Raw genomic sequence first — 15,613 nt, 5'->3', positions numbered from 1 at the left:
TCTACACTAGTCCTGCCTGCTGCCTTATATCACCCGGGTCGACCGTTGCAACGGTGTGGCACTTGCTAGTGTAGCTTTAGCTCTGTTATTCATAGGCTTATAAGCTGATTTTGTTTGTTTGTAAGGAAGCAAAGATAACACAGTTAAAGGAACTATACAGTGCACAACTTATAAGTTCCCCCTAATGCATTTTAAAATAAATCGAAAATTATTTAACGAAATGTAAAATTGTAAAAAGTTATGAGTAACCTTATCTGTTTTACAAATCTGGGCCAATTTGTAGTGTCACACATCATAGCGTTTGGCCACAATGGTTCATTATGTAAAAAAGAGGGAGTTTTAAAAGTTGCACCTGAGTCCATAGGAGTCAATTGTCAAACAATACAGTATGTTAGGCCTGTCCATGTGTTTGTAATGGAAATAAAACTTAAAGTCTAGATGTTTAGTAGGGGATGTGTCCTTCTGTACTGTTGACAAGTGCATTGCAACGTCGCTGCATGCTGTTTATTAAATTCCGGACCAGTTGCTGGTCCATGTTGTTCCATACATGTTGGATTGCTCGGGTTAGCTCTTGCAGTGTTGTGTTTTCATTGATAAGACCTCATTTTTAACATGTTCCCAACTGAAATTTTGTTCTCAATTTTCGAATTGCATTAGGCGCAACTCCCATACGACGAGCAATTTCTTTCACCGGTACATTTTCATCCAGTAAACCTATTGCTCTACCGCGAAGAAATTCGGGCAAACGCGGCATTATTAAAATGTGACTTTTCACATGTGATGAACTACTGGCGATGTGGTCTATTCTCACTGCAGTACATATCCCTTCCATCTCAGACATTTATCATTAAAAAGAAAAGAATAAAACACCTGCTTTGCTTTTCAAGAAGAAAGAGAAGAATACCAAAGATTAAGTTTTCTTTTACAAACACATGAATATCCCTGGCCTACTGTATTGTTTGAGAATTGAGTCCTATGGACTCAGTTGCAACTTTTAACACTGATTAAAACGGTCTCCTTTTTTTACATAATGAAAAACTGTGATCTATTTAAAAAAATATGTAGGGGGGAACTTATAAGTTGTGCACCCTATATTCCCAAGCCACCTTCACAAGAGAAAACTACAAGGGCTCATCGCATGTGACCCTTTCTATATGTCTCACTGTGGTCTCACTCCCTCATTTCAAATCTTTAGTTTTGTTTCTCTTTTGTTCAGAAACCAAAAATCAAGGGATTAAAAAGTAGAGCAGATCTGGTCTGCAATCATAACACTATTATGCTGGGAGGACACAGTATAGGGTATATAACCAGAAGTATACAATAACCTATTACATAAATATTATCATGATTGATATCGGAAATCTATCCCGCGGACGACAGTTGATGCTCTCTGTCGAAGGTGGCATATTACACTCACGAGTTCTAGGCCTAGAAATCATAGGCCTATACATGCGCGTATATTGAAGGATGGGGTGGGGTGGGGGCTTTGTTTGTTTGTATGAAACATAAACGATGCATGGAGATGATTTGATTATGAATTAGTTTATTATCCCCGGAAGCACAACCCATACCTCTTTAAGAGGGGCTCCCTCCATATATAACCACCTCTTCCCTACTCCTTCTCCCCCTCCTCCTCCCCTGCATTCGATATCTTCATCTCGAGCTCTCCTCCCCCTTCTCTTTCACTTCCAATGCGCTCTCCCATCTGTTTCTCTTTCTCCCGGCCCATACCCCTGGCACTCCCCCCACACACACACATCTCTTCTCTTCTCCCTCTATCTTCTACTTTTGCAGTAAAATTGCTTCAGTAAAAGTCATTAGGTTATTAGGTTGTTAGAGGTCATATAATGGCCTTCCATCGATTCCGGTACATGGGATTAAGGACATGAATCGATTTTGTTTATAGCACCTATACAATTACAATAGTGGCCCCTTTTGTAAAGTCGAATGCAAATATTTCGATGGTCTATATTTTTTCACAGGTGAAATAGCTTAGGCTTATTCGATTTTGTAAACCACGTCCAGAGGGATGACACTTTTCCTGAAGCATGGCAGAATGACCCCTCTATTGTGTTTGTTCATTTGTGTATGGAGAGCCATTATACTAGAAATACCTTTTAAAAGCATTAAATTAGTATCACCCTGGCGGCCCCGTGCACTGGAAAACCAGAATCAGTTATTTAAAAAGAAACGAAAATACAAAAAAAACCAGATCCGCCTGTGTACATATAAATGGGTAGCAAAATTTGTCTCGAATATTAATGAATTAAAAGAAACATACGGGATATAATGAACCATTGACCTGACGCCATGATGGCAGAATTTATTAGTCGTTTTATTCCATGTTTTTATAGTATGTCAAAATCCCACTTCTTGTTTAAATTATAGTGACTTATTTTTTGCATGTTCAATGTGCAGTCCATATGCACAAATGAATACTTATCTTTTCGATATTGAGCTTTTTGTACAACTCATATAACATGTCATTAAAGCAGGTCATATGTGCTGACCTTCTTCTATTGTATTTGTTCATCTGTGTATGGAGAGAAGAACGCCATTGAAACTCCATCGGTATTAGGGCGTAGTTCATTGCACTCACCGGATTGTTATTCCAAGTACTTTGATAATACAGATAATATGTACTAATGGGTCGAGGCGATTGCATTATGTGCTGACCTTCTTCTATTGTATTTGTTCATCTGTGTATGGAGAGCAGACGCCATTGAAACTCCATCGGTATTACGGCGTAGTTCATTGAACTCACCGGATTGTTATTCCAAATACTTTGATAATACAGATAATACGTACTAATGGGTCGAGGCGATTGCATTGAAAAACTAATAAATTATTCATAACAGTTACGTAATCAATCGATAGTGCGGACACTTTTCATTTGCAAACCACCAAAATTCGTAATCTTTTACCGTTGGAAAAGAAACCACGTGAATAGAGTGCCCTCTCAAGAATAACTACTCTCTGCCACGTCTTTCAATGTAGATTACCATGCTCGATTTCTCTCCTCGTGAATATTGCACTGCGAAATTTAAACATGTTCAGTTTTTAACAACTTTTGTTAAAAACTGAACATTTGTGTCAGTCAGTTTCGGTTTTGGTTTCAGTTTCTTATAAGTGGTGTGAATCGTAAAGAAAATTCCTCATGACCAAGGAGCTGTTACAAAGAAAACGGCATTAAACATTCCTTCTAGCCGAGAAGCATCAGTTAAGAGAACTCCTCCTGACCAAAGAGCCTCCCCTAAAACTGTTCCATCTCACCAAAAACTCCAAAAATCGTCCGCTAAAAAAATTGACCAAGGAGCCTCAGCAAAGAAAACAACATCTGGCAACTGGACAATATGTGAAACTCCCTCAAAAATTTCACCCAGTGAAAATGCGAGTGTTCCAGTGCAACATTGTAGCGGTACGTGTAAGACCATCAAAGAGGGCGAAGTATCATGTCGTTGCTTTATTTGCCAACAGGAATTTCACCTTTCATGTGCCAATCTTAGTAGAAGACCCGCTAAGACTAGTAATTGGTGCTGTAGTAATTGCAAAAACGTGCCTTCTCTTATTAGAGAACTAAACAAAAACATAAATGTGCTCTCAGCTTGGCAAAAGACAATGTATGAACAACAGAAAGCATTAAAGGCTGAAAACAAAGCCCTCAAAGAGCAAATATCTGAAATAATTGAAGTTCAGAAAGAAAGCATGTCACAAAGAAATCAACTTCCAACCGTCCCCAGTCCTGATATTAGCGAAAGTGACATATCACTAGGCTCAGCTGTGGACAATGACGAAGACAGCCCGCCTTGGTTCACCGTAACGCACAGACGCAACTCAAAGAGCAAGTCGAAGGCAATAAAGCTGAACGTCCGTAAACAGAAGAGTGACAATCAACGTCACAGAACATTACGGTATGATTCCCGTGAATCTAGCGATCATGACATCCGCTATGCAAAACGAAACACGGAACCAAGATGGAAAAAAGAACATCCACAATTATCTCGGAAATCTTCATATGATCATGACGGGTACACCAAGAAAAATCAAAATGGACACTCAGGTTGGCATAAACGCCATTCGGAACGCAAAGTATACAGTCACGAACAATTTCGGTCTCATGACCACGGTAATCATGATCGCCGGCACAATGAAAGATATGATACATACGAGAGACCTGGAAAATACGATGAAAGAAACTCTTCCAGGAAAGCGTGTTTCAATTGTGGATTAACAAATCATACAAGTAGTGAATGTCATTTCAAATATCCAGTTCAATGTAGAACCTGTGGTGAATTCGGACACAAAAGCAGGTGGCATAGAGATCAAAATGATCTTTACCATGTTTACAGTCAAAATTGACCAATTAGCCAAAAGTCACGTGAACAAGTTTGTGAAGGTAACTTGAAAGAAACTGAGTTTTCATGTAAAAATACAGAGAATAGCTTTTGTGATAAGTATGTTAAAGCTATCTTTGGTTTATCAAATCATAGAAACCGTTTTAGTTGTTTAAGTGTTTCAAATACCAGTTTTGCTGATGATGATGACAATAATGTTAATATACTTGATCTTAAAATTAAAAGAAATTGTGAAAACAAACAAGTTGATTGTACAAGTAAGAATCCATGTACTATATCAGCAAAAAAAGGAAAAGTAATGGTCTCGTGTTTGCTCATTTAAATACTCGAAGTATGAGATACAAAATGGACGATGTAAAACTTATTGCTGCTGATGAAAATATTGATGTTTTTACAATAAGTGAAACTTGGTTAGATTCAACCGTAAGTGATAATGAAGTGAATGTACCTGGTTATCAATTGTATCGAAGAGATAGATCTGCACATATAGATGAACATAATGAAGATGATCATGGTGGTGTAGCTTGTTATGTAAGAGATTCTTTAACAGCAATTCATAGAGAAGATCTTAATGATGATGCAATAGAAGCACTTTGGGTTGAAATTAAGCCCAAGTATAGAAAACCAATTCTTGTGTGTACATTTTACCGCCCACCTAGTTCCTATGTTGAGTATTTTAAAAGGTTTGACGAAAAGGTACAAAGTATTAATGCTGATGACATTGTTATATTAGGTGATTTTAATCTTGATTGTTTATCTGAAAATACCTACAAAAAAGTTCATGAGTTTTGTACTAATAGCCAACTCTCACAACTTGTCGATGAACCGACCAGAGTTACAGAAACGACGAGTACTTTAATTGATCTAATTTGTGTTTCCAAACCAGAAGAGATTTCAAATTGTGAAGTTGTATATTATGGTGTAAGTGATCACTATTTAGTTAAGATGTGTAAGAAGTATAATAGGGTGAAACTGATGCCAAAAACGGTTACAAGTAGGTGTTATAAGCATTTTAATGAATTGGAATTTACTAATGATTTGTCACGTATTGATTGGAGAAATATAACTACCATTGATGAGCCAGATGATGCTTGGAAGCTGTGGAAAAATATGTTTCTTGGTATTTGTGACAAGCACGTACCTTTTAAGACTAGAAAAGTAAAAGGTTATCTTCCCCCATGGATAACCCCTGAATATAAAAACTTTCTCATGAACGAGATTATTTAAAGAGAAAGGCTCAGTTATCTAATGATACAAACGACTGGAAACATGCAAAAGAAATCAGAAACAAAGTTAATGAACTGAACCGTAATCTGAAAAAGGAACATTTCCGGAAGGTTATAAATGATAATGCAAATAATACACGCAAACTTTGGAAAACACTGCGTGATCATGGTGGTCTTGGTAAAAAAAGTAAAAGTATTATTGTAAATGATAATGAGAGTGAGAGTATTGATCGTGCAAATCAGATCAATAATCATTTTTGTTCAATTGGACACAAAGTTATCGATGCAAATAATATGAATAGTACCAATCACGACTGTGACTTGATGAGTAACAACCTTGGATCAATTGGTAGTAATGTATTTAGATTCACAGAAATCACAGAAAGTTATGTGCTCAAGGAGTTGAAATCAATTTCCATATGTAAATCAACTGGTATGGATAATATCCCAGCAAATCTTCTCAAAGTTGCTGCTGCATATATTTCTAATTCACTAACGCACATATGTAATGTTTCTCTAAAGAAAGGTAAAGTACCAAACGAGTGGAAGGAGGCTAGAGTTACTCCCATACATAAGGGTGGCGACAAGGATGACTTAAATAACTTCCGGCCAATTTCGGTACTTCCCATCATTTCAAAGATCCTGGAAAGATCAGTTCATGAACAATTGTACACTTATATACAGGAAAATAATATTCTTTCCAGTAATCAGTCCGGCTTCAGACCAAATCATTCAACACAAAGCACCCTTATTGATGTTACAGATCACATACTGACTGGCATGGAAGAGAGAAAAGCTACTGGAATAGTGTTTCTCGACCTGCGGAAAGCCTTTGATACCGTCAACCACGATCTCTTGTTGAAAAAGCTCTATGGTATTGGCATTCGTGATATGGAGCTTACTTGGTTTACATCCTATTTAAAAGAGCGTACACAGGCTACTGCAATTGGAGGAACACTATCTGATCAAAAATGTATTACTATTGGTGTCCCTCAAGGGACAATCTTGGGACCATTGTTATTTTCTATTTTTGTGAACGACTTGTCAAGTAATCTCACATGTAAGACTGTACTCTATGCTGATGATACAGCACTTATGTATTCAAGTAAATGTGCTGATGATATGTGCACTAAACTAAATGACAATTTAAATAATGTTGAAAAATGGTTAGAAAGAAATAAGCTTTCTCTGAACGTTTCAAAAACTAAATACATGATATGTGGTACACAAAAGGGCATAGAAAAATGTGAAAATATAAATTTATCTATAAGTGGTAAGGACATTGTACGTGTTGACAATTTTAAGTATCTTGGGACATGGATTGATCCGTTGCTAAAGTGGGATGATCATGTTCACAATACCTGTAAAAAGATCTCTCAGCGTATTGGTCTTGTGAGTAGATTAAGAAAGTCTGTTCCACCCAAAGTTACCAAATTACTTGCCAATACACTCGTAATGCCGTTCTTTGATTATTGCAATCTTGTATGGAATAATTGCTCTAAGGAACTTAGTAACAAATTACAAGTTCTCCAAAATAGACTTGTGAGGTTAGTACTTAACGAAGGCCCAAGGGCACGTGTTTTGGATATGTATGATGTTCTGAAATGGAAAACTTTGAAAAACCGTTCTCATATCAATCTTATTAATCTTGTTCATAAATGCTTGACAGGGAATGCCCCAGATTACCTGCGAACTAAATTTTCCTATGTTAACACCCACCACGCCTACGTAACAAAGTCAAGCTCAGGTCTATGTCTTTACCATAACAAGGTGTCGTCAGAAGCAGGAAAAAGAACTTTTCATTATCGAGGTGTTACAGCGTGGAATGAAATGCCACAACATTTAAGGTTAATAAATTACAACTCAAACTTGTTCAAACGGGCACTTCACAATAATTTCTGAACTTTTAATATTTCGTAAAATGTATATATGAAAAATGTAAATAATGCGCCAAAGTTTTACTTTATGACTTTTTAAAGATTGATGTATTTTGATGTATGCTTCTATATTTTGAGTGTTATTAATTATTCTACATATATTATGTTTTATGACCCAGTGAATATGTAAATAACTAGCCAATGTCTTTACTATGATTTTAATGGCTTTAGGTATTATTTGATGTATATATAAGTTGATGTATGTTTGGATGTTTAAGTTATTAATTATTTTATGTATACTAGTATTACATGTATATTTTAAGACACAGAGAAATGTAAATAACTAGCCAAAGATTTTTACTTTATGAATTTAATGACTTTTGATATTTGATGTATTTGATATATGGTTTTATTTGGATGTTTGTATTTTTAATCATTCTAATATGTATAATTCTACCAATTACTATATACTTTATATTTTATGACATGACACAGGGCCCCTGTAATAGCAGATTTATCTGAAGGGTAACCCTGTATAAATATGGTTTTAATAAATAAATAAATAAGTTACCTACTCTAAGTATACAAAAGAAATGTTTAAATTTCGCAGTGCAATATTCACGAGGAGAGAAATCGAGCATGGTAATCTACATTGAAAGACGTGGTTTACAAAACCTAAATTTTTGAGTGAACACGATAATGCGATTGATTTTCTTACACGTAAAATACGGCCAATTCAGAGAGAAAATCTTGTTTCTCGTATATTTTCTTTTTGTTGGCTGACCGCTGAGCTACATCTTTTTACTAATTATAGATACGTCAAAACGTGTTCCCATGTTGAAAGTGTACAAGCTATTTCTACTTGCTTTAGAGAGAGCACAATTGAATGAAGACGATATATTTGTGCCAGGATTTCATTTAATATATCTATTTTTTATTTTAATAATACACCATACCTAACAAGAACATAAGAAAATATTGTAAAGGCCATAAATATACGCACTCATGCATAGGGAGACAAACATGATAAAGTTAATCTGTTCTATTCATTCTCGTTCATTAACCTTTGGAACATTTCACATGCATGATGTTTGCATCAATCCTTCTCGGCAATCTAAGGCCATAGGCCTATAGTAATTTAAATCGTGAAACCGTAGAACGATCTGTTGGTTGGCATAGATATTGAATAAAATTGAATCCCATCACATCAATTCAAAGCTACACCCTTTTATGAAATACTGGTTACCACCGGCTTAAAATGAATTGACAATAACTTGAAATTTGGAAATTTTGAGATAAATCCATATCATGGGTAATGTGAGGGCGCTCTTTTCATTGGTGACATCCTCAAATCACCAAATAATGAAAAGTAATTGAACAAAGTGGTGTTGTTCAACGATGTTTTAATATAAAATTATACACTGACGTTTCGTACAAAAGTACTTTATCAAAGTGAGCAAAATAGAGAATGTCTGCGAGCGCGGAAAACAAAAATGAGAAACGCGATGTTAAAAGGTGCGTACTAGAAATGGCGCAACACCCAAATTAAAGCAGCGCGAGTGAAAGTGGTCGCAGACAAAATGCAAAGAAAGAGGAAGAGAGACTGATGAAAATAAAGGAAGAAAGTAAAGAATGAACAAAAAAGAGAAAAGAGAAAGAAAGAAAGAAAGAAAGAAAGAAAGAAAGAAAGGAAAAAGAAATGAGAAGAAAGAAAGGAAAAAGGAAAGGAAAGGAAAGAATGAAAGTAGGCCTATGAAAGAAAGAAAGAAAATAAGAAAGAAAGAAAGAAAGAAAGAAAGAAAAGAAAGAAAAAAAAAGAAAGAAAGAAAGAATGAAAGAAAGGAAAAAAAAGCAAGGAAGGAAAATGAAAAGAGAAGAAAGAAATAAAGAAAAGAAAAAGAACTAAAAAGGAAAGGAATAATGAAAGTAGGCCTATGATAGAAAGAAAGAAAAACGAAAGAAAGGAGGTAAGAAAGAAAGAGAGAAAGAAAGAGGGAGAGAAAGAAAGAAAGAGAGAAAGAAAGAAAGAGAGAAAGAAATAAGGAAAAAAGAAAATGAGAAAACACAGGAAATTAATACAAAAAACTGCTATAATGGAGAGAATGAAGATCTACCAAATGGGCAGGGCGTGACCAAAAGGAAATTAAAGTTTGAATGCAGAAAATTGGACATTAAGTCCGATGCTATCAGGGCCAGCAAGGGTGCCGTAATGGCATAGAGTATGTATATGAATGGATGAAATAAATTGATTGATTGATTGATTGTATGTTGTTTCTTCAACCAACGCTAGTAATCTGAACCTGAGGTTTGGAGAAGGCCAGTGACTTTAAGATCAGACGGTATATGGGGAATCTCGTTGTAGTGGCGCGTGATGGGAGTGTCACGGTTGTTTTTGCTCACTTTGATAAAGTCCTTTTGTACGAAACGTCAGTGCATAATTTTATATTAAAATATCGTTGAACAACACCATTTTGTTCAATTACTTTTCACTTTTTACCATGCGATGTTACGTGGGACTCTTAACTTTTTTCTGCACCAAATAATGAGATTTATATATTTTCTCAGACATTAGATCTGTTTAATAATTTATTTTATTCAAAAGAAAAACGTCAAGTGTTCAAACTTTAAAGCTCTTTTTCTCGAAACAGCGATTTTAATTTCAAGTTAGATCATTTTACCAAATCAGGGCCAAATTAGGCTGTTTAGCTTAATCATGTGAAGTGACCTCTTGAAATGATATCACACTGATCAGACTGATCTTTATGTTATTACAGTGAGGCCCATATACAAAGTTCAACACAAAGTGAACGATGTTATAGCTTGGACGGCTAACAAACCAACACCGCCAAATTCGACTGACGTGTGTACAACATGGGAAGCTATGAGGAAATTGAACACTCGTTGTCTGATCATACATGTGTTTATGGTTCGGATAACGGTTACTTAGCAGCTCTCGTTCTGCTTGGGTTTATTGAATACACTCTATATATAGTCATCAATATGTCGTTTCCAGTCCCTCGCTGAACTATTGGGTTCAGCTATTAATTTTTAATAATTCTTACCCCATGCAGCTGATTGGGGTGGTTACGGGTCGTCAAAACCACTAACCGCGAAATGAGGATATCGAACTAGGTTGTCCCGCAGGGCTAAAAAGAACCACAAACCGCGAAATATGGATATCCAACTAATTTGCCCCGCAGGGCTACAAGAACTGCTAACCGCGAAATATGGATATTTAACTAGTTTGCCCCTCGAAGCTTCAAAAAACCACTCATCGCGAAATATGGATATCCATCTAGTTTGCCCCGCAGGGCTGCAAAGAACCATTAACCGCGAAATATGGATATCCAACTAGTTCGCCTCGCATGGCTACAAAGAACCACTTACTGCGCAATATTTTTACCTCAAAAAAGAATTAATATCTACCAAAAACGTTTCAAAACGTAAAAAGGAGCCAAAGTTTAAAAAAATCTTTCCTGTGTGGCTTTTCACCCTTTTTTAAACTTGGTCCCATTTATGAAAGTTTCTAAAGACCCATATGAAGTCATCTTTAGGCTACTTGTTTGTTTTCTTAGTTGTCAGTGTTCATTGTAGAGTAAATGAATTAATGTTCGTGCGTGATTGAAGTTTTTCCGTAAAGACGTTATAATGTATTTTGAATTAAGCAAAAGTAGCAAATACTCACTTTGTTAAATTCTTCATCGTCTTGTGCGATTCTGCGCCTCATGTACAAATGTAGGGCCTATATGCAAGTTGACAGTCAATTTGCTAATATAATTCATACTCTACTACTCTCTATGAACACGCAATATAATAAAACATAAACCTTCAAATGATTTTGATAATACATAGCCTTAACAGTCTTAAACCTAATTGTAGAAATTAGGACTCGTTCTTCATGTTATTACTACTTTAGTGAATGGGACCAAGTTTAAAAAAAGGGTGAAAAGCCACACAGGAAAGATTTTTAAAATTTGGCCCCTTTTTATGTTTTGAAACGTTTTTTGGTAGATAAGTATTAGCCTATAAAGGTCGTTTTTAAGAAATTTCCATTTAATTTTATTTAAGAAGGAGATTGGTATAGAAATAGTGGCGTACCCAAAGAGGGGAGGAGGGGGTGGGGCAGATTCGCCCCTGTTAGAAGTCTTGGGAGGTGAGGAATGAGGAAGAGGGGAGGAGGGGATATGGAGAATGAGAGAGGGCTGGAAGAAGGGAGAAATAAAAAGATATAATAACGACAAGTAGATAAATAGAAATATAAGGAAAATGATGAGAATGAGAGAGGGAGGGGAGAGGGGACAAGGAGAGCGAGGGAGTGATAAAGTGTAGGCCTAGAAAGGAATAAGTACAGAGAAGGGAAAAGATGATGAATACATTTAATAATAATTATTAGGCCTATATAATAATTAAACACATAACAGCACTGGGCAGCCAATCGATGATGTCAATGCCTTTATTCGTTACGTAATTAAAACGCCCAGTCAGATGTATTTCACACCTGCCAAACACAAGTCACCCAATTTCGAAAACTGGACGTTGAATGTACACTCTCATGAATATTGATTGGCAACATTTTCCAATATGTCAGCGCTCTAATCGGAAACAATAGAACAATAAACCCTGCAGAGCGTTGGCCTAAATCCCCAATTGGGTGTTCTGGTAAATGAGTAGCCTTGTTCAAGGCCCTCTAAGTTTCCTCCCACATGACCAGCACTTTAATCCTAGTTTCTATAATCTGCACTGCTTTTGGGGCTCGCCAAGTCCATGAAATGAGGGCACAGATTGCGGCTACATATAATCATGCGTAAGATCGATATCGGGTTGAGCCTACGATCCCGCAGGGCGAGACGAGAGCCTTGTATATATTGCCACGATCCAGTCACTAATTTATGCAAGTGACGTCAACATTGACTGAAATCAGCGATCTCATTGGCCACCGGGTACTTGTGCGCCCGCCTGCTTGTCACGCCAATCAAGGAGAGTAAAATGAATATTCAGTATGTTTACTGGCCGAAGACCATAATTTAAATATGTAAATAAACAAATGCACACGCGAGTTTTAACTCAAGAAATTCCCGTCACTGCGATGATTTCATTGCAGTACGTCTCAGGTTTTCTTGTTGAAAATTGTGTTATTTGGATCATTATTATCTCGGCTTCAATAATGGTTCAGACTTCCTTTTTACGATATGGAAGGTGTGCAGGAGCTGACTCCAGCGTAGTTAGTTCCAGTCTAGTCGGACCAAGAAGCTTACCACAATGCCACAATCAGGAAACTCACCAGGAAATGGTGCATGCATAGATTGTACACAGGCGGCGCATACTGCAGTTACTGTCCGTTTTCCTATACACAATACACAGTGCTCTCATCATTGACGCGCGACCTTTACAAATAGTGTATGTTAGAAGTATATTGCATTTGCCTAGTTAACATCACTGTGTGAAAAATAACCGGCCAATATTTAAAGTATTCTCCAAACTTCTAGCAAATATATTTCTCTAACATGACCTAAAATTACAGCTAGGTTAGATGTTCAGAAATAGGCGCACTTTCGTAGAATATGAGTGAAGGCAAGGCATAGCTAGCTCATAGCTAGCCAACTCCCCGTGTTAATTGAATGGAGATTTGACCGAAAATATTGAGCTATATTGGTAACGGACCGCTCCGTTCTGAAGGATGCCACAAAAAACGGTACAAGCTACATTTAAAGTGTTCTATAAAATTCTAGAAAATATAGTTTGTAACATGTCCTAAATTTTTAGCTAATTTGGGTGTTTGGAAATAGTCGCACTTTTGTGTTTTAGGAAGGATATGTAAACGACAGATAACACCAAAAATATGAAGAAATTATTTCCAAACCGAGAATCATTATGTTGCTCATTTTCAAGAATGCTGGTTAACAAAAAGCAGGCCATTGTCTCATTTCGTGAACAACGGTCCACATACCATTGTTTCCTTGCTTTTCCTTTATAATCGGTTACCCAACTGAAGCTGTATTATAGCAGCTCATTGCGATACCGCACATATAAAACAGACACATGTGCACAGCCAGAGAAGATCCGATTTAATCAGTTGAGCTGTTTCAATGAGCGTTATCTTGGTTTAATAGCTTTTAATGGTGTTTAAGTCCTGCAAAGGTCGACGTGAATTCTACTGTAGACATGACTGCATCATGGGATGACATGATCGAGCCGGCATTTTCCAATATACTCGGTTAGTTTTGTAGGGTTCATTATCGAACCCCAACGGTTTTAGCTTGTATTTATATTATTTATCAACATAGGCCTATGTTTGTGATATTTCAAGCGTTTTAAAATTTCAAAATAATCCCATTCAATTACACGGTTGACGATGAAAGTTTACTGAATTTAAAGAATGCAATGCGGCCACCACCTGAGTGCACAGTCTATGGTGCATGATATGCAACAAAGTTTTGGACAAGAATAATTATTCGTCTAGATGCATTTATTTCGGCATGGATTAAAGAACTCCTCTGATGAAATGATCCGACTTGATCGTGTCCTTGGTCACAACATACCGTATTAAGGGATGGGGCCATCTTGTTTCAAATAGACGAGAATCGAGAGAAATTTGCCATGTTTGCTGTGAATTTTTGCCTAGCAATATTGACCACAGGATCAAAATTGATGGTGCACATCAATGACCAATCTCTCTAGTTTTATATTTGAGCATGGTCACTTGTGTAAGGTCATAGGAAATTATGTAAATAGGCCTGTATATATAATGTTCCATATCGGCTCACGCACTTTTTTCACTCAGTCGAGATTTCATAACCTTTCCTCGGGCCGATCTCCGTGTCATTTGGCTAGAATATGTTGGACACTCCCTAGAAAGAATTATGATACTTATTTGGGTCTTCGGACTTCAACATATGCCCTAATATATTTTGTCAAGCCAGACAATGTCATGTGATTTTGCAGGGTCAGAAACGATAATGTCAACATGCTATTTTGTTAATCAAAATCCACGAATTTCCCCACTTTTAAAACGAAAAAGACTTCTCTGGTAATGGCCACAGCGAGGAAAATCAAATTTGCGTGCATTCATAACCTACTTCATGCTCAAATCTTTCAATTAAGTGGCGAGTTCTGCTGATATATGTCGTATCTACAGAATTCGCTTAACGGAAATTTTGAGCATGAATTTATTAATTAAACCTTACCTTTTCAACTTCTCCTCACAAAATTGGACACGTAAGAAGCCCAACACAAGCCTTGCACTGTGAATACAATACTATTTCCGATTTGTATCTTCTGGTAGATATATTCCATATTTTGCTGGCAAACGCTCCTCGCAATACTTCGTAAATGGCACCAACTGTCAGTATAACAAGTTATTCAATCTCAATTTCATCATTTCAAGGGTTCTCATTGTAGGTTGTCGATGTAGGGGGCCTACGCTTAATGTGAATGAACTTAGTATCTGGTGGTGATACTAAAAAAAAGATTTGTTCCTATTCAACGATTTTGCTTACAGCATTGCGACTGACTCAGCGACTAATCGCGCGGGACCGTCGTTTACTATACAGTTATCATGGTTATTGTGACATGTGCCAAGGAACAATGGGAAAGCATGTATCGCTTTGAAGATCTATTCAAGTATAAACCGCGTGATCTAAATCAGTGAGTGAGAAGGACAGAGATGCTAGTTTAAAACGACAGTAAAATTCCGTATTTCATCATGTATACTTATTTTGTGAGTTTTTAGTGACGAGTTATTAGTAGAGTTAGAGCAGAGTGGGGGTGTGTTTGTCGATGGACTGTGGATTTGTTGATGTGGGTGCTGCGGGGTATGTGAGGTACACGTGTGTGTGTTTTAGGGGACTGGCATTTTCTTCGGAAGGGGGGTCCCAAATATGTCGGTGAGCGGAGTCAATTTTTTATGACACCCCCTATATATCGCGGGCAAAAGTTTTTTACGACCCCCCATCTTGGGTCGAAAAATTTTGTGACCCCCTTCCACCTACAAAGACTCAAGACAAATTATTCATCCATAACTTACTGGCACTGTCTTGAATCTTCATGAATGTTTCATTCACTCAAACAGTTACACCACGAAAGTAATGCCACAAGGCAAAGGCAAAAATTAAGAAAATGTACATTATTCGGAAGGCACAATAGATGACGTTTAACG

At 36.8% G+C, this 15,613-nt stretch overlaps 1 protein-coding gene across 1 annotated transcript in view; it reads left to right on the top strand.

Moving 5' to 3' along the window:
* Positions 1-4,700: 4,700 nt before the first annotated feature.
* The window catches only part of LOC140138705 (uncharacterized), a 108,141-nt gene continuing 97,228 nt past the window's right edge, over positions 4,701-15,613 (top strand). The window contains exons 1-2 of the mRNA XM_072160458.1: positions 4,701-5,349; positions 5,859-6,686. Coding sequence (XP_072016559.1) covers positions 4,701-5,349; positions 5,859-6,686 — 1,477 coding nt within the window. The remainder of the gene's footprint in view (positions 5,350-5,858; positions 6,687-15,613) is intronic.

This window comes from Amphiura filiformis, chromosome 2, assembly GCF_039555335.1.
Source record: "Amphiura filiformis chromosome 2, Afil_fr2py, whole genome shotgun sequence".
Lineage (NCBI taxonomy): Eukaryota > Metazoa > Echinodermata > Ophiuroidea > Amphilepidida > Amphiuridae > Amphiura > Amphiura filiformis.
Note: the sequence above shows the minus strand (reverse complement) of the source record. Positions and strands in the feature narration are given on the sequence as shown.